The 24,700-nt window shown below is 44.4% G+C and overlaps 1 protein-coding gene across 1 annotated transcript in view; it reads right to left on the reverse strand.

Moving 5' to 3' along the window:
• LOC138487697 (indolethylamine N-methyltransferase-like) overlaps positions 1-24,700 on the reverse strand; it is a 55,296-nt gene that overhangs the window by 22,135 nt on the left and 8,461 nt on the right. The window contains exon 2 of the mRNA XM_069614222.1: positions 13,357-13,564. Within this exon, the coding sequence (XP_069470323.1) occupies positions 13,357-13,564 (208 nt within the window). The remainder of the gene's footprint in view (positions 1-13,356; positions 13,565-24,700) is intronic.

The raw sequence follows: 24,700 nt of genomic DNA on the forward strand, positions 1-24,700 counted from the left end.
ATTGTCGTAGGTGAAGATTTTCGAGTTCCGTACGGGCGTAGATTCTACTGCATGGAGGTTGTGCACCGGGTACTAGGTCGATTTGACAATCGTATGATCTGTGAGGTGGTAAGGTATTTGCCTGTTCTTTTTGAAAAACATCCTGAAATTCTTGATATTCCTGAGGTAACTGCACAACTGGATTAGTGACGGTGGCTAGGCTTTTGTTCAAGGTTTTTTCCCGGGTAACAGGTGTGTGCACAATCTGGGAAGGTCACTCTCTTCTCTCGCCAATCAATACAAGGATTATGTGTTTCCAACCATGGCATTCCCAGAATTATTTGAAATTGCGGGGCCTTGATTAAATCAAACACAATAGTTTCTCGATGCCCATCTTGACCCAACAGTGTCAGCTGAGTAGTGGAATGAGTTACAGGCCCAGAGGCAATTTCAGTTCCATCGACTGTGGTGATGACATCCGAAGCGGTCTTTTTGTAAAGGGGTAGATTAATCCTTGAGGCCAATTCGTGGCCCGTGTAGTTTCCTACGGCCCCGCTATCAATGTATGCCCTTACTGCGTGCATACGTGATGGCTGCCTTGGATCAATTAGGACCATTGGTGTAATTAGGTGGGAGGTCTGAGTGTCCTTCTTTAAGCTCGGCAAGCAGACCTCTACGCTTGTCGGGCATTGTCGTTTCCAGAATCAGACTCTATTTGACTTTTTTCAGCAACTCCTACTACTTTCTTGGGTGGTTTTATTGGGCAATCCTGTAGAAAATGTCCTGCGGTTCCACAGTACAGACACAATTGCATCTGCCGTCTCTTTTCTCTTTCCTTTTGAGTTAAGGGTCCTTCAACCCCACCCAATCTGCATAGGTTCTGATGCATCTGTTCCTTTGGGGGTAACATTGGGTTTAACCCATACCCGACTCTCGAACTTAGCTCGATCAGCCTTTCTATTCTGAAGTCGGTGGTCTAACTGGACCACTAAGTCTATATATTCTGCGCAATCCTGAGGTGGGTTCACAACTTGAGCCAAAACATCTTTGAATTCTCCCCGAAGCCCACGATGAAATAATGTAATTCGTTTCTCCTCAGGCCATCCGGTTTCCACCACCAAACTATTGAAGGTTGCGATATAGGTTAGCAGATCCTGATTACCATGTCGTAGGGATAAAAGTTCGTTATCCAAGGCCTGTCCCTGTGAATGTCTGGCGAATAGTCTTTCCATGCTTCTTTGAAAAACCCTGAAAATCCCGAAGAAGAGGGTCATCCTGGTTGACTAGTGGAATTGACCGGTCAGCTGCGCTGCCATTAAGATATGATAGTACAAAGGCTACTTTGGCTTGGTCATTTGGAAAAGCTCCAGGTCTGCAAAAAAAGTGCAAGCGGCATTGATTCATAAACACTGCAAACCTTTTTGGGTCCCCAGCAAAGCGTTCAGGTGGAGCTAAAGGAATTGCCCCTGGTAGGATTACTTGCACAGGATTGCTCTATGAAACAGGAGCTGGGTTTCCCCCAAGTCCAGGCAGGGGTGTTTGCCCAGCTTGATTTTGCAGTAGTTGTCTAGCAAGATCATCTGTGTGTTCCTTTGAAACAATCAGTTCTGTCCTGAGGGCATTAGTCTCTTGGCACGCAGAGTGCACTTCCGCCCTACGTTCCCCTAATAATTGGGCTAGTTGGTCTGTTTCGGAGGTTTCCATAACACCCGGGTGGGGATTTGTATATAGGCTTTGCGTTCTGTTACGCTCACCTGGCTCCCACAGGGGCGTCGATCGGACCCGGACAGCTGCGACCTCCTCCAACATGAAGCGAAGTGCAGAGATGACTGACTGGACTGGACCGCCTAATCTCGTCTGCTTGACCCGTAGAAGTATTCTCCTGCAAGTAGAGAAAGGGATTTAGCCACCCGTGGATTCTAGTAATGGCACCCCACTGTTCTCCCCACTAATCACCACCGATATTCACTTTCAGTAAGCTCACCTGATGTTTTTAAATGATGAGCTCTCATCCTGCGTGGAATGCAGGGGCGCGTAGATACCAGTTACTTCACTGGTTTGAAGGCGTTGGAAGAGTTCTGGATGAATATTGACTCTGAGGTTCCAGGCGAGAACCCGCAAGTATAAAGTTCAAAGAGTTCAATATGTCCGATGTTCACTCTTGTACATTCCTTTCTTGTGTTGCAGCTGGATCCAAGGGAAGATTGTCTTGTGGCAGCTGATGGTGTTCAGGTAAGAATCTGTATTACCCAACACTGTCCGGTAAAAGATGCATGTATTTAAATTGCTGGTTTCTCTCTCCTTACAGGTGCGGCGTAAGAAGTTCTGGTTTGTTACAGAATAATGCCTCCGGTTGTTAATCAGGTAAGTATATGGTGGAGAGGTTGTATTTGTTGGCTCTCTCGGCTCACCTTATGTTTCTTTTGTCCCCTAGATGGTGAAATTCGGCGAAGAAAATGATGGAGGCTGCGCCGGATCGAAAAATGCTGTGAGGACTCGTGAGTATGGCGCGGCGCTGCAGCTGGTGATGCGACGCATGTAGAATAATGTCCTTTTTTAAGTTCGAAGACGTGATGGATCCGGAATTCAGGTAAGGATTGAAATAATATCTGTTTTCTAACCTTTCCTTCTTCTTTCTTCTATTGCTAGGAGCTCTGGATTCGAGACGGTCGTGGCTGAAGACTGGAGGCTGACTTCAGGCACGGTGAGCGTTACGCTGCTGGATGCAGAATAACACGAAGCATGTGCTGCTGTTCGGGCGTGGTTTAAATAGCCTCCAAAGTAGTTCCAGGTAAGAAGTCCCTAGAACCACACCCGAGTAAAAAATAGTCCCTGTAGTAAAATAGTCCCATCCAGGCCTCACGTTGGCTTGGATTCATTTGCAGCATGGTCTGCATGACGTAAGTAAGGTCTATGAGCCTGGCGCCTATGGCGCCAGGACTAATTTCTATGATGAGCCTGGTGCCTAAGGCGCCAGGACCGAAACCAGACAGTCCCCAGCCGGGGCTGCTGGGGTTTTATTAGATATCTGGATGCCTGCTCCCGGGGCGGATGGACTTGATCCGGATGTCCGGGGGTAGGCATCATGACAGTTATTTGCATATTACTGATTATGTTAAACCACTAAACAGTATTACAATGTATTTTTATTTAACCTGCATACAATAAATGCTTGTGAAGAGAGGGTCCCCAGAATGGCCCTTATGACCCCTATGAAACTGTCGACTCACAAAATGAAGAATGAAAGGTGTAACTTGCTCTTTGGACAGTCTCAGGCAGCCATTCAAACCATATCCAGTTGATGGTTTCAAGGACACAGCAGTCTCATCAATGGATCAGATTGACTGACAATAAAGGCAGGCATCAGACATTACGGCAGAGCTGTGTTAGCCATGAAGGAAATATGCATCCATTCATGACACTACACAGACATGCACTAGATGTATTACTTGTAGACATGAAAAACATGCTCATAACTCCTGTGGGTGGAGGACAGATACATTTACATAATGCTAAGGTCCGTTCCTTTCTTTCCCGAAAACGCAAGTTGCAGAATATGCGTAGGCCAAGCTTGCATATGCTTTATTGCAACTAAGCATAAGAAACCATGAAGACACATAGGGAACCTATAGGGTGACTGGAGTGAGTTAGGTTGGAAGGACAGGCTTCAGATACATGGAAGGGGAGAGGTGATCCCTGCAGCACGAGGCGAGAGCTGGTGTTCACAGCCAAGGACATGGGCAATCATAACATTCCTGGTTCCCGAGGCAGCAAGCCACCTGCAAGAATTCTGAATAAAATCCTCATAATTGCATATAGAAGGGATTCATTTTGCGGTCCCTTCACACGTGGCCCAGCAGAACAGGACAACGGTCATTTGCTTGTGGTGGGAAGAGAAGCTGTTCCCAGCGAGACAGGGTGTAAGGATACAAGTGTTGCCCACCAGAACTACAACCTGCAGGAACTCTCCCATGGTAGGTGATCAGACCGGTAGCAACAATATGGAACACAAAGCCCTCCATATTCCTTCCCATCACCTTGAAAAGGTTCACTGAGCTCTGTGACCAGAAAGGGTCCCAGGCCTGGGAGGACCCGTTGTAGCCAACCCAGAAACTCGATTTTTGAGGTGGTCTAAAATGTTGCACAGGCCAATGGTCTTCCTGCGACCCTGCAATAGTGTAGTTTCTAACTTTTGGCGGTGGTCTCGGGCGCAGCCATCTGATATGAGGGACCAAATGACAGACTAATGTATAGTGTTTGTATACATAGTTAACCCAAACTGACCAATGAGGACCCCCCATAGGTTTTTTGGGGTGATCCTGATTTCTGTGAGGACATTAGTGCATAAAAACATGTGACACAGGCTCAGAAGCAGAGAGATAATGGAGAATTGTTTTACTATATGATCCCTGCCTGTGTTTGATAATACAGAGAGTAAACTTTGCCCCATGACTGAGTCCTGCGTTGTTCAGATGGGGAGTCTTTGATGAGCGTAAAAGTATCCCTGCAAATAATCTAGACGAATTCTGTGAGGTCACATCCGCAAGTCCCTAACACATGCAACTCATTACAAATGTGTTTTGGTGTTTTGGGGGCAACCTTAACAGATTTAACCTGTATTCTACATAAGACTAATCGGAAAATACCTTGTATCAGCTTGAGTCTGAGGCCAGGGGATGCCTGTGTGGCCATGTATTACACCGAATAAAATATGCCTGCTGTATAATATGTCAAAAGGATAATGCCAGCCACGTCAGGGTTCTGTGACGTTTTAAAGGAATTTGGCTTCAGAGTCATGTCTATATTTGGTCACAATTCCAACTATTTTATAAAATCCAGGAAAATCTGAGAACCTCCTCATCCTTCAAAAATTACTTATATCTGGTAATAAAGGAGGACTGTCATACATATTAACCCACAATGCTACTGGGTTGTAGAAGGAAAACCAATTAGAGCTAGATTAATAATCAATTTTATTTAAACAGAAAAAATATTTAATCACAATATATTAAAGATTCATATCATACAGAAGTACATAAACAATGGCCCTCATTACGACAGATGCGGTAAGGCAACAATGGTGCCGGTAGTGCTACCGGTGCCGTTGTTGCCATGCTGTAACATTACGAGTTTGCTCACGGGTGCTGCTCTGGGTGCCTAGTCAGACCAGGCATGCAGAACGGCACCCGTGAGCAGTTCAGGATGGTAGCAACGGTACCATTATGAACGGTAACGCTGCTACCATCCCCCCATTCCCATTGAGCCCAACCTCCACCCCCACTGACCACTGCCACAATTTCTAGGCAGCCCCCTGCCACTACACCTCCTCTCCTCATCCCACTGAACTCCCCCATAACCCTGAGGCAGCCCCCTGACAGTACACCCCCTCCCCTCACCCCAGAGAACTCTTCCACAACCACCAGGCAGCCCCCTGCCAGTCTGCCCCTTACCAGTCCAATGTGGAGCTGCAATTCACCTCAACTCCTCTGGTCTACCTTCACCATGAAGTATACCTGCCACATATCCTCCTCCAACACGATCAACTGGGAGTACTGCTATTGAATCCGGTACTGGAGCAACTTCTATCACTCCCCGGTAGACCACAATCTTCTGCACCTCAACTGGACAGCACAATGTTGCACTACCTGCACTGTGGCCACCCTTTGTACATGTGACACGGTAATGCAATGCCTCATTACAAGTATGGCGGTATGGCAACAACAGCGCTGGTATCGCTACTGGCACCGTTGCTACCGTACCACCATACTGGTGGCAGTACCGGCACCCGTGAGCAGAACAGGACTGTAGCACTGGTACCATTATCAACGGTACCAGTGCTCCATCTTCCCCATTCCATTTAAGCCCTATGGGGCTGAATGGGGATATGGAGTCCCTTATTGCCGGCACCCGCGAATGGGTAATTACTGGGTCTGCCAAACTCGGCATGACAAGGTAATTGCCCATTCGCGGGTGCCGGTAAAATCACGGGTCCGACGACAGCTGTGCCTATGTTACAGGCACAGCAGCCACAAGCCTCATAATGATGCACAATCTGCCATGTGCATAGTGCCTATGTGCCATTGCAATGGCATCAAAGCACTGCAAGTGAATGACGGTGGAGGACAGAAGTACAAGGAATCACAGTTTAGTCATTATCACAAAGAAGCAAAAACAAAGAGGTGATGGCTGGATGGTTTAGAATTAATCTTAACCTCTGGCTTTGCTCTGGGCAACCCACCAGACCAACGTTCTTCACCTGCCAAGCCATTACAAAAGGGGAAAGACCATATGCAAATCAGGCTTGGTCCCACCGCAAAAGGGGCAGTCCAGCCCAAAATGCTAAATCACATCCCTTTTGCACGAGACCACAATCATCCCCAAACATGTTTCGGCCTTGTTGGGCTATTGTATTTTTTGGTATTATTCGTTTTTTAAGGAGAATATTAAGGAAAGGCAAGGAGAGCGCTAGGGAGCGAGGGAAGAAGGTGGTACCACGTATAATGGATATTGAAGGAAGCATGAATCAACTAGGAGCCCTGCATAATTAGTGAACACGGAAATAGTAGTTGTTTTTATTTTAGCTTATTTACCTTGTTTTGTTTGTGTATTTATTGTGTAGGGGGAGGCCCGAAGATGGGCACTGTGTAAGTAGCAGTGTGTTTTGAGTTTATGGAGTGTGATAGTGGTTGTGGTGTGCGTGGTGGAAAAAGGTGGGGGGTGTTTTTTGATTTTCTGACAAAACGGAGGGGATGAAGGACTGACTTTTTTGATGGGCAGCGAAAGTGAGGCGCACAGATGATTATAATAGGATCATACATCATTAGTTACTTTAGAAACACTCACAGGAAAGATAGGGAATCTTCAGACATTTCCATCTACCTCAGAGCAGATGAAGGTATGCCCTGATAATGAGGGTGCCATTGAGGGCGCTGATGAGCTTGAAGATGAGGAGAACGAACAAGAGCTCCCATTGTGGCAGGAAGTTTTTGGGAATGTGGATGATTATGCATTTCTGGAGGAGGTGTTTCTGGTCCCGACTTCCAGGATTATGCACGAATGAACTTGCCTGGAAATCCAGCAACACAAGGAGTAGGGAAGTCTCTATGTTTAAACAGAAGTAGCTAAGAGTGGCAACACTCTGCTATAGCCCCTGGACTTTCACGAGATATTGCAGACATCAAAACCATAATGGAAGGGCAGAGAAGACTTAGTGATGTCAACAACAAGCTCTCCTTGATGCCAATAAAAAAGAATACAAATACGTATGGAAGCCAAATTAAAGGAAGAACGGCAGTACCTTCATTCAAAGATAATTCGCTCTACATACGGGTAGAACCTAAAACGACAGCTCTAAAAAATGTTGAAGACAGTGAAGCTGCACTGGAAATGCATGATTATCATACTCCAATCCTCCTAGACCCACTGGAGGGTACGGTACATGCTCACAGAGATCATTTTCTTTGTCATCTTCAGGATCCGAAACCCTTGAGTGGGTCAGTGCATTTGCATAATAGGGCTTCAAGGGATTATAAACAGGTGATCCCGCCTTTGGAAAATGTACAGATTATTATAATGTAGGGTTTAACAGTCGAGCGAAACCCCTTAATTAAACAATACAAGACTATGAACGAAACAATTAAAGTTCAAGCGACCTGGTTGGCCATGGTTCATATGAAACTGATATTTCTAGAGTCCTCCTCAGAAGCCGTTCGATATCGATTGGATAAAGCAGCTGAATTATCATCCCAATGACAGGAGAGGCTGTTTGATCTCGGAAGAGGGGAGGTTAATGATAAGCCACTCTGATGACTTCTATCCTCAAGACTCTGAAGAGGGCGAGAGTGGCCCACAAGAATGTTCGGCTGACCAAACAATGACCAATGCAAAACCTTCCCGGATTGATCTAACAGAGTATCAACAGTTGACGTGCAGACCTCCGGGTGAGGTGCATGTCCCAGGGAAAGATCGGATGCAGAAGAATACTGTGCTGGAAGAGGGCGGTTATGATCCCAAGGGATCCCCCGCAAGTTCACAGAATGCTAGATTAAATCCCCACCTAGTGCACAATGTTTTCACCCTGAACCCAAAGATTAAAGCAGTAGCTAAGAACAATACACACATTCAAGGGGATGAAGTGATGGTTGAAGACTACCATGAAAAAGCTAACAGAAGGTGTAAATCGCATTGTTACCTGTCTAAAGAAATAAACAACAAAGAAAGGGGGAGGGAATTCTACAGAAGAAGACCAAAAATCAGCAAAGCTCCAATAAAACCAAATCTAATGGATCAAGGGCATTTATGCGCAAGATGACAACTCCTCCACCGGTGAAAATAAAGAAGACCAGACAGGTGAAAGAGAAGAGCCTGTTAGTCATCCAAAGAGAGGAGCTAAGACCAGACTTAACTATTGTTCTGGACAAAGAAGAGATGGTGATGGATGAGGAGATGCTCCTATGTTTGGATCTATCGACATACTCGAACGAGAAGTGATGAGTCTCCAAATTTATCACCCACACCGACGGCAGAAAATATTTCTACTTCTGGCAAGACATATTCCTACATATTCTCCAAAAAATGAACAGAAAGCAAAATGGATCCAAAGACCTCTGTACGCTAGAGGAAAGAAGAAAAAGACGATGACAAAAGCACAACCAGAAACGATGTTTGATTGTGAAAAGAATCTACCTCCTCTAAGTGAAAGAAATGTTAAAGAAAAATGTATGAAGTCCTTAGGCAATGAAGAATCTCCCGCACTATCAGTGAAAATCGAAAGGCTAAACTCTACTAAAGATGGTCTAATTCTAAATCGGAAAATGTTCATAAGCTCTTATGTTGTGCCCCCTAAGCTAAGAAAAATTAAAATCAGAGGACTTGAATATAGTCCAATTTAATCATGAAAAGCGGGTGGATTGGGTAATCGTCCATCTATATTCTAGCCTAGTCCGAATTGCCCTGCTTTAAGTGGTGGTGGATTTGCTCCCCTTGGGATGTGAGATATCAGAGAGTCCCTTCTTAGTGTCACCGGGGAAAGAGGTGACAGGGGATGCCCATTCTGGAAAAGTGAGGATGGGAGTGGAAGTGAAGTCCCATAAGGGGAAGATCCACCCATATCCAGTTTCAACTTGGCGGAGGCCCAACAGAAGAAACTTACATATAGCTATAGGGGAAAGAGATCTTCCACCAACAGAAATTACAAGACTGTTCTATACAAGTAAAAAGGAAGATAAAGATTGACCACGATTGGAAAATGCAAGATAAGAGGGGACAAGACTAGTCATGGCCGGCCAGGGCTTTGGCGCAAGGGGCTGAGAACTAATATTCAAAAAAGGAGGATCTGTTGCCCCTTCTTTGGGGCTGCTGGAACACGAGGGGTGATGAGCATCTTTTTCATAAGGCGGGTTGGGATTTTTTCAACATATGACATTCTGTGTATGCAGGAGACCTGGCTTTGTGTTCCCCCAATTTGTGATGGTTTTGAGGTCAGTTGTAATTGGGCCCAAATGAATGCAGTGGGACGCGGTTTATAGTGATAATGTAGAAAGACAAAATGTAGAAAGTCAAAATGTCGAAAAATAAATGTAGAAAAAAAAATGTCAAATTTTATTTTATGACGTTTTTTATTCGAAATGGGGGGTTCTTTCCCCAGCCCCCTTTTTTTGTTTTTTTTTTGTTTTACCTATTTTCTTTTATTCCCGGACCCCAAAATAAATATATAATTAAAAAAAGGGAATTTGACATTTTTTTTTTCTACATTTATTTTTCTACATTATTGTCATTCTACATTTTATTTTCGACATTTTGACTGACCACCGTGGGACGCCTGTCATCCGGGCTATTAACCCGGGTAAAATCCAGTAGGCGTTTAAAAATCCTGGAAACCCTAAATCCTAATCACTAAGTCCAAATTGTGACTGTGACCTGGGAAAGATCTGGGGGTGCACCAAAAGTGTCTCTGATGATATTTAATCTATACTGGAATCCAGTATCTATGGGTAACGCGTCTTTTGCTAGCATGATCGTTTCCTTGATAGATAAGGTCTATATGAAAGATCTCAAACCCCACATTGTAATTTGTGGTGATCTTAACCTAAAATGCTTTGATGCTGAGGGGATGATATTACCCTCTGCGAGTTTGGGGAAAAAGTCCTTATTATGGACAAATGAACTGAAAGAGCGTGACATTTTTATGTTAAATGGACAAACAAAGGTGGACATCCTGGCTCAGAAGACATCGTCCAGAGGTAAACAGCATTCTTGCTTAGATTACTACTTTGTATCAGGTAGCATAAATTAATGGGTTATCAGATTATGTGTAAGTCTGATGGGGAATAGTGGTCATCAACCTTTGGAGATAAAAAGCAACCAGGGCAGAGACTCTCAGGTTAGGATGAAAGTGCTGAATATTCTGGTAAATCAGGGTTGTAATAAGATTATAATTCGACCTGGGGATATTGTGAAGGGACTGAGGTAATCAGTACTTGCTAGGGGGGCTACATTGAATTATGATGGGATATTGTTGCAGTTCCAAATAAAGCTGAGGACATTATGAAATTGATAACAAAAAAGAATACAAGAGACCTATGGGCCTTATTAAACAACAATGATGTATACCAAATAGCAAGTATGATGCCGGCAGTAATGGAAATCAATTGGGTTAGGCATTTTACCCAGATTTTTGCAAGTGGGATATCGGCACTAACGTAAACCAATTGGGTTAGGCCCTTTACCCAGTTCTCTGTAAGTGGGGACGATAAGGAAAGTTTAAAAATGATAATGAAGCTATAAAATGGATCATTCAATTTGATAAAGAAGACATCATAGACTTCATAAAAAAGTTAAATTCTTGCGAGCGGCAGGCCCAGATGGTCTAAATAATAACATACTGAAGAAGAACCCGATAACGTGAGCAGAATGATGTCTCCTACTGTTTAATCAATTTCAGAAGATAAAGGATGTTCCTGAGTCTTTGAAAACCGCCTTGATTATCCCAGTCTTTAAGAAGGGCTACAGGTAAAACCCAAAAAACTATGTACCGATCCCACTTCTGGACACACTGGGAAAGATCTTTGCCTCCATCCTGTTGTAACATCTGCTTAGATGGGCAAGAGATATGTGATGTTTACATACGAGACAGACTGTTACAGGGATAGGGATTAGCCTTAACCTCTTCCTGCTGAATGCACTAAAGGCCAGAACATTTAAAGCAAGCTCAAGATGATATTTGGCATTTATCAACCTAGAGCAGGACTTTGATATTGTCAGCAGGGAGAGGTTATGAGGACAACTGCTAGCCTGGTATTGCCCCATGGACTTAGTAGAGGTGATTAAGGCCTTGTACTCGAAGACGAGCATACGGGTCAGATTGTCTACCGAGGGCTATTCTCTGACAAAATCCTAACATATAAGGGACAGAAGCAGGGATGCTCCCTGGCCCCACTTTGTTTGATCTATAATTGGCTTATACTGAGGATGGACAGGGGGGAGTGCAAGCTTTTCCTCCAAGAATATACAATCAACTGGTCCCTTCGATCTTCTATGCAGACGACATTGTCATTCTAGATCAGGCGCAAATAGATTTGCAGAGAAGATTGAATGAACTAGTAAAATAGCTTGAGTTGAATAATCTCAAAATGAATGACAAAAAGACAAAATGAATGGTTCTGGAACCAAAAAGGGGGAAAAGGAGTGAAGGATTCAGATGGAGGGTGGGAGAAGCAATCCTCGAATGTGTTGATACAATAACATATCTGGGTGTTTGTCTGAACCGTGGTACAATTGAAAAGCAATGGATAGAGAATATAAGACTGAAATGCAAGAGACTAACGACCCAGGTAGTGATATTGCATAAAATGTTTGGGAAATTCTCCCTGGTTCCAGTAAGAACCTTCTTCAAACAGAAGGTAGTACTGATTCTGATATATGATGCAGAAACTACACAAACCTGGCTCAAGAACTTTTGGAAGGATATTATTGGAAAAGGTTACTTTGCCTCCCACAAGTCCTTCTGAATGCTATGATTAGATTTGAGTTGGGGTTACAGTCGATGCATAACATAATAAAATGGAAAAATCTGGCACTGTGTGGGAAATGCATCAGCAAGGAGGTATACACCCCATTTGTAATACTGAACAATCAAGGGAAACTGGGCATAGATGGCTATTTAGACTTGTGGAAATTGGGTTGTACAACATGGTTAAAAGAATTAGATCTTTCTGAAGAGGTTTTACTGAGAACTCTGGGGAAAGTTAAAAAGCAAATAATGTACCAAGATTGGATAGATTTTCAAACAAAAAGGTCCACATGTAAGCTATCCCTGAATCTTGGGTTGAAAGGGTGAGGAATTAATCAGCTTGCCCATGGTATCACAAACTTTTTCTGCGATTTAGATTCAATACCTTACCAACAAAAGATGTCCTTGGCACTAGAAGGCTGTTGGGTGAGTTGGGGCCAGAATATAGATGCTGTGGCCAGATGAATATGATTGAATCTCTAGAGCATTTGGTCATAGAATGTAATTCTCTAAAAATCATGAGGTTGAAATATATGTGCGATATTACCAAGGGATGCAAGTCATTGTCACCTAACGATTGGTGCAATATGTTTTTAAAAAGGGGGAATAAATCATCGGGGTAATGGCATTTATGGAAGAGGTGCTGCAGATTGTCTATTGAAAAGGACTGTTTAGAAGATCTGCAATACTCACCTTATGGTAATTGTAAGCTGATTTTGTAAGCATCTTTGCTTCTGGGGTTTTCTCTCTTTTTTTCTTTCTTTGGTTTTCTTTCTCCCTTTTTATTCTTTTGAAGATCGATGAATCATTATTTGGATGGATGTTAAGAATTGATTAATTGAATTTGTGGGATTTTTGGTTGTGAAGGTGATGTAATCTGTTTTAAAAGGCTTTGGAGAATGTATGAAAGGTTTGAAATAAACCAAACATTATTAAAAACATTTTTTTTAACGATAACCTATCTGCAGAAAAGAAATCTTATTTTTATGTTACAAAAATGAAATAATCAAGAGAGTACGCCTTTGCAGGTGGCATTCTGCCGCACTCTCATCTTCGTGAAAGTGATGGAAACCTTGTAATGTAGTGCGATGTTAGAATTTCCCCTGAATTCTTCTAGACTCAAACCAGGGGTGTTGCTAGGTCGGGAAAAAATCTGGGTCTACACTGATGTCGAGACTGTCAGGACTCGGGGCTAACTATCCTTTCTGTTGTAGCCCCGGAGCTTCTATTCGGGACTATGTTTGACCTCCGGGGTAACATTAAAGGTGGACTCATAGAGTGGTCTTTATCCATTTGGCTGTTGACATCAGAACAATGTTAACACTCATCGGTAGGTCACCACTCCAGTACAATAAATAGCCTTTTACCTGTCACCTTCCAGTTTGCAAACCATTTCCCCAACGTGACTCCAGTCAAACGCCCCCGGCTCATTGTGCAGCCATCTCTTGTACTCTTGGTGGTTTTTTTCAGAGAAATCTGTGGCGATGATTTCCTTAAAGGCCTCACAGGCGGACATGATCTGATAGATGGTTGGACCCGAGCCGATGTCAATCAGGGTGTCACCTTTCACATCCCCTGTTTAATAAAAGAGGGCACACATTAGGCATCTGTATGAGTCTTCATAAAATGTCTTCCACAAATTAAGTAAAAACAAACACATTTCTGTTGTTTTTATTTTAGCACATTTGGAGTTTTTCCCAACACTGTTCTTAACTAACATGGTATGCAATCATTTTGTGAGTTTGCCACTTAAAGTGAGGTAGCATGTTTACTCTTTGCTCTCTTACAGATTCTATGTTCTATCCACTGATTGCTTCGACTTGAGGAATAGTTATGTTTACACTGGCCTGCCTACAGGGACATGCAATTTGGGAGTGTCATCAAGTGCAATATGTTCACTATTCTAATCATGTCTGTAGTGTAACTTAGAGTTTTCGCAACTGTTTGAAGAAAGAGTTCACAAAGTTAAAACGTGGTAGTGCCACTGAATCTTTCCATGATACAATGGGGTGACCGTTATCTGACCCATTATCTGAGCATTGTGTTTTACATTTTGTTTTCTCTTTTTTTTTCCTTTGCTCTTTTCTTCTCTCAATGTATCTGTTACCTTTTGAGGTGAAGAGGGTACATTAAGTCATGCTTGATGTTTTAGTTATTCACTTTGATATTATGTGAGGAAAGTTGAATATTTCATTTGTTTTGAGGTTGTCTGACAATGTGTATTGGTTATTATTTACCCACACATCAGTGAAGGAGGAAAGATGATTAGATCCTCATTTAGGAAATATTGGGCCTCATTACGAGTCAGGCGTTAAGGGGTTAACGGCGCCGTAAACGGCGCCGACCCTTAACGCCTGATTACAAGGTCCCTTAGCGCCATGGTGATTTTAACGCCTGCTTTTTGCAGGCGTTAAAATCCATGGCGCTAAGGGACCTTGGTGCTAATTACGCCACCATAATTTACGGTGGCGTAATTAGCGCTTTCTCCACTCCCATTATGCCCTATGGGGCAAAAATGGGAATGGGGAAGGGTAAAATGGGAAATGGGGATTTACCGCCCCACTTACCTTGGAATGGGGCGGTAAATCCGCCATCCACCATGGTGTAAACATAGTTTACACCATGGTGGTAAGGGTACGACCCAGGCGGTAACTTACCGCCTGGGTCGTAATGAGGCCCATTGTTTTGATTTTGTTTGTTTCTTCGTTTTACATAACAGTACAGAAATGTTATGTCTTTTAAACAAGTATTATGTGAGCTATTGCTTTTATCTGAGTTTGTAATAATTTTTAAAGGTGCGTTTGTATCAAAAACAAATTTTAATAAAAATAAATAAATGGGGGGACCTGGAGGATTGGTCACACTTTTATGATTATTACGCTGATTATATAATGCCTGCATGATAAGGCGGCCTCTTATTAAGTATTTGCCTTCCTGATTAGTAATCCCCCCCCCCCCCCCCCCCGACTCTGTGAGTCTGGTGTCTAGGAGTTTGCAAACCATGATTGGTGACCGATTTGTGTATAATTCAGCTGACTTTGAAGGTGATCCGTGCTTCTTGGGGTGATCAGTAAAGTCTGGTAAGTGAGGGATTTTTGTTGTGTTATTTGCAGTGCTATCTCAGGGAGTAGTTAGTGGGGTGAAATAGCCCCATGGATACCATAAATAAAAGGCAAAGTCATTGGGGGGCATACCCCTAAATAAAAGGCTTGAGCCAAACCAATGTCCAACATAAGGCCTATGAAACCCAAGTACCAATGAAAGAAAGGAGGCCTAAAAACTTCCAGATGCACAAATATAAACGATGCAAACTGCCTTGCATGAAGGAAACAAAACACATGTGAGCCCAACGTGTTAAAAATATCTATGCAGAGCTGCACTCACATTCTCAGAAAAAGCATTGCCCAGAATCTTAAATGAAAATGCGAAGATGGTGTTTCAAGCCTTCCCGGCAAAATGAAATATTTTACTGTAAAAGAAACAAATGCATGTCATTTCGTTTTTTCCCTTCAAACTTATACTATGTTCAACAAAATGTTTGCTAGATTGTCAAAATGGGAATTTGGTGCCCGTCTCGGGAGGATAGCTCAGCGGCAACATGCTCGCCTTGGAAGCAAGATGACACGGAGCAACACAGGTTCGATCCTCGGGTCCGTGCTTAGAAACCTCAGGGTATTAAGCGCGTTATAAATGACCTATCATATCATATCATAAGCTTATGCCAATGAACAATGTTAAGAAACTTGCATGCATACTTTGCAAATTGTGTGCCTTAAGATGTCAGTTTAAATGCCTTTAGGCATGTGTTACAGGCTGTTTGTGGCAAGGGGCCGGTGTGTTGATTTCTTCAAAATGTGAAACCAAGCTCCCCTCCCTGTTGTCTGGGAGACAAAGAGCGTTGCTTCATTGTCAGTGCCTATTCCTTAACAATACAAGAAAATAATTACTTTTGAGATCAAATTTGCTGTGGACCAGATAAGACATGGGTCTGTTCTACGCCTTTGTGACCCCAGATCACAAGCCTCAATAAAAAGTGCATTAGCTAGTCATTAGCCCTTGGAATGGGTCTGCTAATCTAAGTACAGACCCCTCCCTGACATCATGTGCTTTAGGAGGGTGGGGAAGCCAGATGAGCAGTGAACTTGCACATTGACTACAATTGGAGACATTTATTTTATCATGTAAAATTGACAATATTCATTGCGTAAGAGTCATTGTAGGATTTCTGGAAAGATGACAGTAAAACCCTTCTAGCCATGCCAACATGATTTTGGTGGGGGGGGGGATAAACACAACAAAAGTTATTCATGAAAATGTGATTTGGGCTTCCGTGTGTTTACCAGTGATGAAAAAAAATTGGTAAAACATGTAAATGATGATTAGTAAGATGCCTATAAAGGAAAGAAAAATCAATGATATGGCTCTGGAATAAATTAAGAAAAACTGTATCTCTGGACCAGAATGACATACCGACTTCTAACTAGTCTCATCTGACTTCCAGTAAAATCTAGTTGTCAAAAATGTATTCATACTTGTAAAGTTTTGAAAGTAAAGGGCACTTGCCATGTAGTGAGATTCCCATGTCCCCGAACCAGACCAAGCCCCCTGTCAAAGTACGATGATGAAGTGCTCTCCTCTCCTAGTGTCCCAAAGCATTCCCACATTCCCTTGTCCTATCAGCACACAGGGGGGAGTGGGGTAGGCAGCATTAGCCAATCCCTTTCGTGAGAATTATGACACATTTTAAGTAGAAATACCCAGGCCATAGAATGTATAAACCCTATATTCTTTCATGTTGCCTTAGATATTTCCACATTGAAAAAGCCCATGCCCTGTTTGCCTGTGTATTTTAGATATTTTGTCTCTTTGACAAATCCCCATTCACCTTAGCATATTTATCTAAGTAAATCAATTAATTCCCCCATTGAATCCACAGGATCTGTATTGGTGGAATTCGAAGCCAACAATCTTTTCCCAGTGTTTTGTGAGCCGGTATAGTCAAAGATTTTCCAAAATAATTAAACCCCAAGCCCCGCTTCCACATGTGTGTGCAGGGTGTGTGCAGGGTGTAAAAACAAATGTGTCCCTGTGTTTCAATTGTGCTCTGCAAACAAAGCCTTCCTTTCAATTCGTTCCCATGGCAGTTATGATAAATAATTAAAAAATCAATTTTACCATTGTGCTTTGCAAAACTAATTTGTCCCATTGCCTTTCTGTCTTCCCTATTGGTTCTGTAACCCACAATTCCTCAATTCGTTTTTTTTCCCTTGTGTACCCCACTCCCGTCCACTGCCTTCCATTCAAAGAAATCAAGTCAAATTGATGTTTGGGAGGTGGGGGTTGCTGGGACCAAAATGTATAATTCTGTTTGCAGTCGCTTTCTTGTCTGCTTACATTCATTTTCTTGGTGTGCTTTGAACTGTTCTCTGATTGCATTGGTGGGGGGTGGGGGGGCTCTTGTAGCTGCATATTCTATTGTTACCTCGTTATAGATATTTGACTAAAATGTTATTCTGTTATGTGGTGCCACAACGTTGGTGGCTGATGTAAGCTGCTTGTTCTAATTCAACTTCAATATATTAATTAATAAATATCTTCTTAATACACACCAGCCTGGTTCCTAGTCTACTGGGGCACTGGGAATTCATTGGGGTTATGTATGAGACAGGTTGGAGGCCTCACCACAGTGAACAAACTGGAAACTCATAGTAATATGCTGTACACCACATTCACTGTAGGGGAAGGGGCTCCCTGACTTGCGTGTGACCATACAATAAACCACGACATGGACAGTATGGAGGGAGCTTCTCATAGGTGTTAAGGTGGTGAGTGATAGGCCAGATTTCAGGACATTGTCTGTGTCCAGGTGAGACAGGGCTAGCACATTTAAAGTGGAGCTTGACCTTGGTTAGGCCTCTTGCTAGGAAAGATGTTCCCTTTTCAGCTGCCCCATCTCTTTCAATGGGAACCCCAGCATATCTTGATATGATATGATATGATATGATATTTTATTTGTATCACGCTCATACACAAGTGTTTCAGAGCGCAACAAGGCAAGGGAGGGGAACACATCAACGATCTTACTAGGCCCAATAACATTGGGAACGCGCAAGTGCATGGGAAAAGGGAAAGGGGAGAAAGTGCATGGACGGTGGAGAGAGGGGAGTGTGGAGCAGAGGAGAACTGATAAATAATAATACATACAAATAAATAGATAATAGATGCAATAAACAGCGGTAGTGCAGCCAGCTGGTGACAAGTGCAGTGTTTACGGCAGCAGACTGGGTAAGTCTAAATAAGTGCAGAAAAGGAAAAAAAAGGGGGGCAGGTGGGGGACTGCATGGGTACAGATACAGTCCCCATTTCAAGGGGTGGCCAGGTGGCAGTGCAGGAGGGTGCAGGAGGGTGGCAGGGTGAGCAAGTACCTGGGCCCAGGGGACAGAGGGTGGCCAGGTGCACAGTACCAAGAGAGAGCAGATCAGCAAGGGTGAGGGGGAGCAAAGGCAGAAGCAAAGAGGAAGGTCTTGAGGTGCTTCCGGAACCAGAGATGGTTCTCCTCATGCTTTAGAGTGGCAGGGAGGCTATTCCAGATGGAGGCCCCAGCCGAAAACAGAGATCTACCCCAGCTTGTTTCTTGCAAAAACAACTGACCCTGAAGGAGTTAGAGATAGAGGAACAAGGAGCTCGAGAGGGGAGGTATTTACGGAGGGATAGCTGAAGTTATTTTGGACCCAGGCCCCAGAAAGCCTTGTGGACAATGCAGAGGGTTCTGAAATACCGACCTCATCAGGAGAGAAGATAAAGAGGGTGGGGAGGTAGTAAAAGGGGGGTCAGCAAGCACAGACTGAGAGGGAATAGGATGGTGAGGGGCAGAGAGGGTGGACAGGATGTGCTGTGTTTTTGAGATAAAATGAGAGGCAAGGGCATTGCACAGAGCCTGCTGGGAGGCAAGAGGAGGGGTAAAGACTGCAGCTTAGTTGGCCAGTACCTTGCAGACTTTAAAGAGCTTGGCCGAGTTGTTAGATGCCGCAGAGACATGGGCTTGAATGTGGACTCTCTTCTTGGTGCGGACAGAGAGTCGGTATTGCCATTGGAGAAGGTGACAGGACAGTTTGTCAGAGGATGAACAAGAAGTCCTCCATTTCCTATCAGCCGCTCTACACTTATGTTTGAGTATAGCTAGGTAAGAGTCATACCAGGAATTACACTTGGCTTTGGACTTCAAGCGGATCCTCATGACAGGGGCAAGAGCATCAATAGTATCAGAAATATAGGAGTAGAGAAGGGACAGGGTTGCGTCTGGGAGTCAGCCAGAGGCGGAGGGGGGAGAGAAGGTTGCAGCGAAAGCCTCAACTGTCACACGCTTCATAGGTCGGATGTCTGAGAAGGTAGGTGGCAGAGTGGGGGTGGGCTTGTCTTGGGGGAAAGAGAGGGAGAGATGAGAGGAGAGAAGGAAGTGATCACTCCAGGAGAAAGGAGTGGTCAGTGGGATGGACAGGGGGAGGCCAAAGGAGATCAAGACATCAAGTGTGTGACCTGCTGAGTGCGTCAGCCCAGTGGGGAGGATAGAGAGGGAGAGGGAATTAAAGAGGTCGCGAAAGAGCAGAGATGAGGGACAGGGTCCATCAAGGAGGATATTGAGGTCACCAAGGAGGAGTTGAGCGGTTGAGGCCAGGAGGACAGGTCAGCCCACTCAGAGATAAAAGAGGTGATTTGACTAGGGGGCCAGTAGAGAGTAGCAGCAGTAAGAGAGTGGCTAGGAGAGATTGAGAGCCTGCAGACAAGGCATTCGAAAGAGGAATAAATCTGAGTGGGAATGATAGTGGCAGGGATCCACTCAGGAAAGATCAGGGCTAGGCCGCCTCCAGGCCAAGTGGCTCTGGGTGCAGAGAATATCTTGTAGACCTCAGGGAGGAGAGTGTCAAAGCTTGCGACAGAGCTGGCCGTGAACCATGCCTCCGTGAGACAAGGACATCGAGGTCAAGTTCTTCAAGGAGCAGGCAGATGTCAGACAGCAGAGCGAGAGTCGAGAGTGGCAAGGTGAAGTTGGTTACCAGCCTTAAAGACCTTCCAGGGAGGGACAAGCCAGAGGTACGCCCTGGAGAGTTGTGGAGGTAGCCTGAAGAAGGGACAAGGAGGAGGGAGGAGTGGACACAGTAGCCAAGGAATGAGAGGAGGGGACAGCCGGAGATAAAAGGAAATTGATGAGGAGAGGGAACCACCTATCAAAGAGGAGGAGATTGGCCTGAGAACCTTGGACCATGACGGTGCCATTTAGGTAGGCATTAAGGATGACTCTGGAGGAGTGGAATGAAGCCATGAGGACATCCCAACGAGTGCCAACATTAATGGGAGAGGAGGAGACAGGATAGAGCACAGAGATCATATGGGGGGGTCCATAGATCCGGCGAAGGAACAACAAAGAGGATGTCGGTGAGGGTCTGTTTGGAAGAGGTGCTGGTATAGGTATCAGCTATAGGGAGGCCTAGGTTGGAGGCCAAGATATCCTTTTTAAACAACTTCTTTCCAGACTTAGTGAGAAGGGAAGGATAGTTGATAGAGAAGCATTTGGAATAGATGGGAGAGACAGAAAGTGCCATGAGTAGGAAGAGAGGAGGCAGAGGGAGGAGTAAGCAAGTACAGCGGTATAGAAACTGTCACTGGGCTAGTAGGTTATAATCAAGGCAAACTTTTAATTCAGATACAAATACACCAAAGTTGTCTTACAAATTAAATAAATGCCCAGTAGTTGAGAAATTGAGAGTGGGCATCAGCTGGTAAAGGTGAGTACAGATACAACTTCAAATGGGTACGTAACAGGAAGAGTTGAGAGTACCCACCAGGAAAGGAAGTACAGGGCATGCATGAAGGAGGAAACTAACCCATGTAGAATATGGACAAGAGTCATGGTAGTCCAATGGTCCAGGGGCAGCAATCTCAGAGACGGCCTGGAGGCAGCAAAAGTCTCATTTGGCGGCCTGTAAGCGGACAGGAAGCTGACAGGGGCCTTTCAAACGAGGGCCAACTCTCGCTTCCCGGACCATCCAATGGAAATAAGAGTGCAAGGTTAGCCAATGGTCAGTAGGCAGGGACAGGCACCAGAGAAAACAAGAAGAAGGACGCCATCCTGTAGTGAGTCAATGGCCGCTTGCAGAAATATGGCAAATGAATGAAGAAAGTCCAGCACACTAAGAAGCAAAGCTATAAATGCTGACCAAAAAAAAACATGTGCTTCTCTCAGAAAGGGCCTACATTAACAGCACAGACGCCCCATCTGAATGCTCTGCTCCATTATTGCATTGCTTCTTTTTATATTTTCGTTTTAATTTTCAAAGTCAAATAATTGCCCAAAAACATTACACACACATCATACAGACACAGGCCCTGTGCAGAGAGAATGCCACAAGGCTTACCTCCAGTGTAAATGGGACCGCTGCAGAATTCAGATGAAATGGAAGTTCAAAAGTCAGTCAAGCAAACTTTGAAATGAACACGATCTCTAGCGCAGCATCGGAAAGAGTTTCCCAGCTGTATTGTTTACGGACAGCTGATCACAGATTGGAAACGGATGCTCGATCTGCAGGCTCGGCGTCGTAAGAAATTGCACACAGCTGCTGCGAGAGGCGTGTGGTGCATCCAGACACTCGGGAAGCCAATAGGGGAGAATTGTGTAAACGCTATCCCAAGCAATCCTCTGGGGCACAGCTGATCAGGAGGTGGATTTGCTCTACGTGCGCAAGGCAAGTCTTCAAGAAGAAAATAAATGAAACAAAACTAGCAAACAATCCGGTTTTAAATGTGCACAGAGAGGGCATGCGGTCTGCAGTGAAATGGTGCAGGAATGGAAATCAGACTGTTTGTGTGATCCTGACCTATTTTTGGTGTGTAAGGTATTTTTAACCTCACTCACTTGCTTAACTCATTTTGTTTTGGGGGCACTGATTAGTTCTTAAGACTACTGATGCCTGGGGGCCTGGTCCCCATTAAGGTCTATTGTGTAGCTCAATTACCCCCCCTTAAGAGGAATAACTCAGAGGAAATGTGGACCCCCTTTCTTTTTATTTTGTGGAGTTGTCTTGCTCTCAGTGTATCCCAGACAGACTTCTTACAGTAGATCCCTTTCGTTATGTTTTTTCCAGTGGCTTTTAACACGAGGAATCCATGTTTCCTCAACAGTGTGCAAAATGGCTAACATTGTTGTTTCAGCCTGGGCTTTTGGGCTCACTGCCTTTAGGGGTAATTTCCTCCCATGTGGGGTTAGGGAGTGGCCATGTATGAGCATGCCCTCAATTATTTCGGTGACAGAAACTGGTTTGAACTGGCCAGGGAGTCCTACACACAATTAGGACTACAAGTGACAGTACAAATTCACCTTTGGTACAAGCCTGTAATACACAGTAAAGTGGTAGCGATGGCTGAGCAGCCAGACCTATCTCAAGAGCAAGTGAGCAGTATCAATAGTTACACAAAGGACAGCAATTACTATGATTCAAACAAACACTGACTCAAGGTTTCTGAGTAAAAGAATATACATTTATTTACACATCAGTTATACAAAATTTCACTAAAGTAAAGCAGTTCAAAAATCACACTCTTAATACACTACACCACACCCAATAGATTTTGGACAAGTTAGGCTCAAAATGAAGTGTGAGCAAAATGGCACTCCAGTAATTCAAAAAGGGAGGGAAAGACAAAGTTAGACAAGAATTGAGCAGCACCAACAAGTAAGCAAGCAGGGCAATCTAGAAAAAGGAACTACAGTGAGGAAATCAAAGTAAAGGGCCCTCGCCCAAAGTCTTTGCTCAAGATCACACAGTTCAGGGTAGTTTGGGGTTAAGTCTTTGTCAAGAGTTCAGGACGAAGTTGGTCGGCAGAAAAGTTAGTTTAAGGAATGGAGAAGGACAAGCCCTCGGATTCGCGAAAGGTTTCACACACCTTCACCGCAGCTGGACGAAACAAATAACCGGATTTGAACAGTACCTTAAATGGAGAAGAAGGCTGTAACTGAGACGGATGTTCCTGGCAGGTCATGCAGGCTCACAGTTCCTGAAGCGACTGTCGGTCTGACACAAAGTAGGAAGACTGGAGGGTCCTGCACTGCCCAAGGAAGAATCCAGCAGCAGAGCAAAGCAATAAATAAAAGGTGCGTGTTAGGGAGAATTCTCATTCTATGGCTAATTTCCCTTACCTAGTGAGTCCCTCAGCAGCTTTGCTGGATTTCTGGAGTTTATTTTTTCCACTAGGTAAGAGTGTGAGCTTTTCCCCCGCTCGTACCTGTGTTTTGCCATGTGTATTTCCTGTTTTTGGGATTGTTGACTCTGGAGTAAACCACTTCAGTAGCCCCACTCTTTTGTGTGTTACACAGCACCTTCAGTGCAGTGACACAGGATTGTCTTTTAGACTTCCCACTGACTCCATTTCTGGGGCTGACTACTGTCCCCCTGAAAAGGGTAAAGTTGCCATTAACTTTACATAGTCATTTAACCACAGATCCAGTACGCTCCATCTTACATGAAGTATTGGAAAGGGGTAAGTCTTAGCCCTTTTTTATCTGTACCTCTTGGAGCATTGTTTCACTCCCTTAACATTAAGACTTGGCTGGTGGCAGTGGTACCTACCCTACCGTGATTATATCACATAACATGGTAGTGTTTTAGGCTATTTTAGTAGCCTCGAACTTTAAACCCACTATCCCAAATACTTCTTAATTCGGCTCTGGTTGGGTTTAATCACCATTTCTTTTTGTTAACATCCTTCTTGGGTCTTTCTTTGCGCGCCATTCCAGGTTTGCCTCCTTTGCTCGCCGACCTTTGGTAGGCTTCTGACCAGAAGCCCTCCTTTGGCGTCTGAGTGTCTAGGTGGGCTGAATGTGAGGGAGGGGTGCAGTCATCCCCTGCACAGGGTCTCCTTGGAGACCCAAGTTGCACCTTGTGTGGATTGGCTGAGGTGGTTGTCCGGGCTGGACAACCCCCCTGCTGAGTGATTGACAGCCAGAGTGTGTGAATGGGGGATTTTGGCATAAAAGGCAGGACTCTTGAGCTAGAAGGCAGAGTCACCTCTGGAACTACAAGGAACTGAAGAGAAGCGGAGAAGAAGACGGCTGCTGCAACCCCGAGTCCCGGTGAAGTCCTGCTGCAGTCCTGAGCTATCTACCCCTTCAACGACTAAGAGAAGATCCAGTTCGGAGTATTCTTCCCTTGAGCCTGGTGGGATCAACCAGCTCGTCTTTTCTTCAGTCAGAGAATCCTCTCCTGGGTTGAAATCACTGCTGTGCTGCAGTGGACTGGAAAGCCATCAGAAGAGCCCTCACCTGATTTAAAGGAGCGCACCTTTTATTCATCGTTGTCTTTTTTGCTGCTGCTGGCCTCATCCCTGGGTAGTGCAGATCGCTCCAGACATCCTCCTTCTTGTCCCCACAACTGAAGCCGCAGGAACCGTGAGTCTGCAGGAACTACCAGGAACAACTGCCGTGGCACCAGCGTTTCTCCAACGGAATAAGGTACTGTGCACACTTGGTCATTCTCTCCGACTGACCAGCCGGAATTGGGGTGCACCCTTTTCCTCCACGAAGATTTGTTCTTTCTTCCCTCCCTCTTATAACTTTTCCTTCCATTTGACAATCTTTACGAACACTTGGCATCTCGAATCTCGAACTGTTGAACGTGTGATCTTCTGCAACTGAGCATCTGCTCCATTGAAACTGGTGCA

Source organism: Ambystoma mexicanum, chromosome 9 (genome assembly GCF_040938575.1).
Source record: "Ambystoma mexicanum isolate Mex_15411 chromosome 9, UKY_AmexF1_1, whole genome shotgun sequence".
NCBI lineage: Eukaryota > Metazoa > Chordata > Amphibia > Caudata > Ambystomatidae > Ambystoma > Ambystoma mexicanum.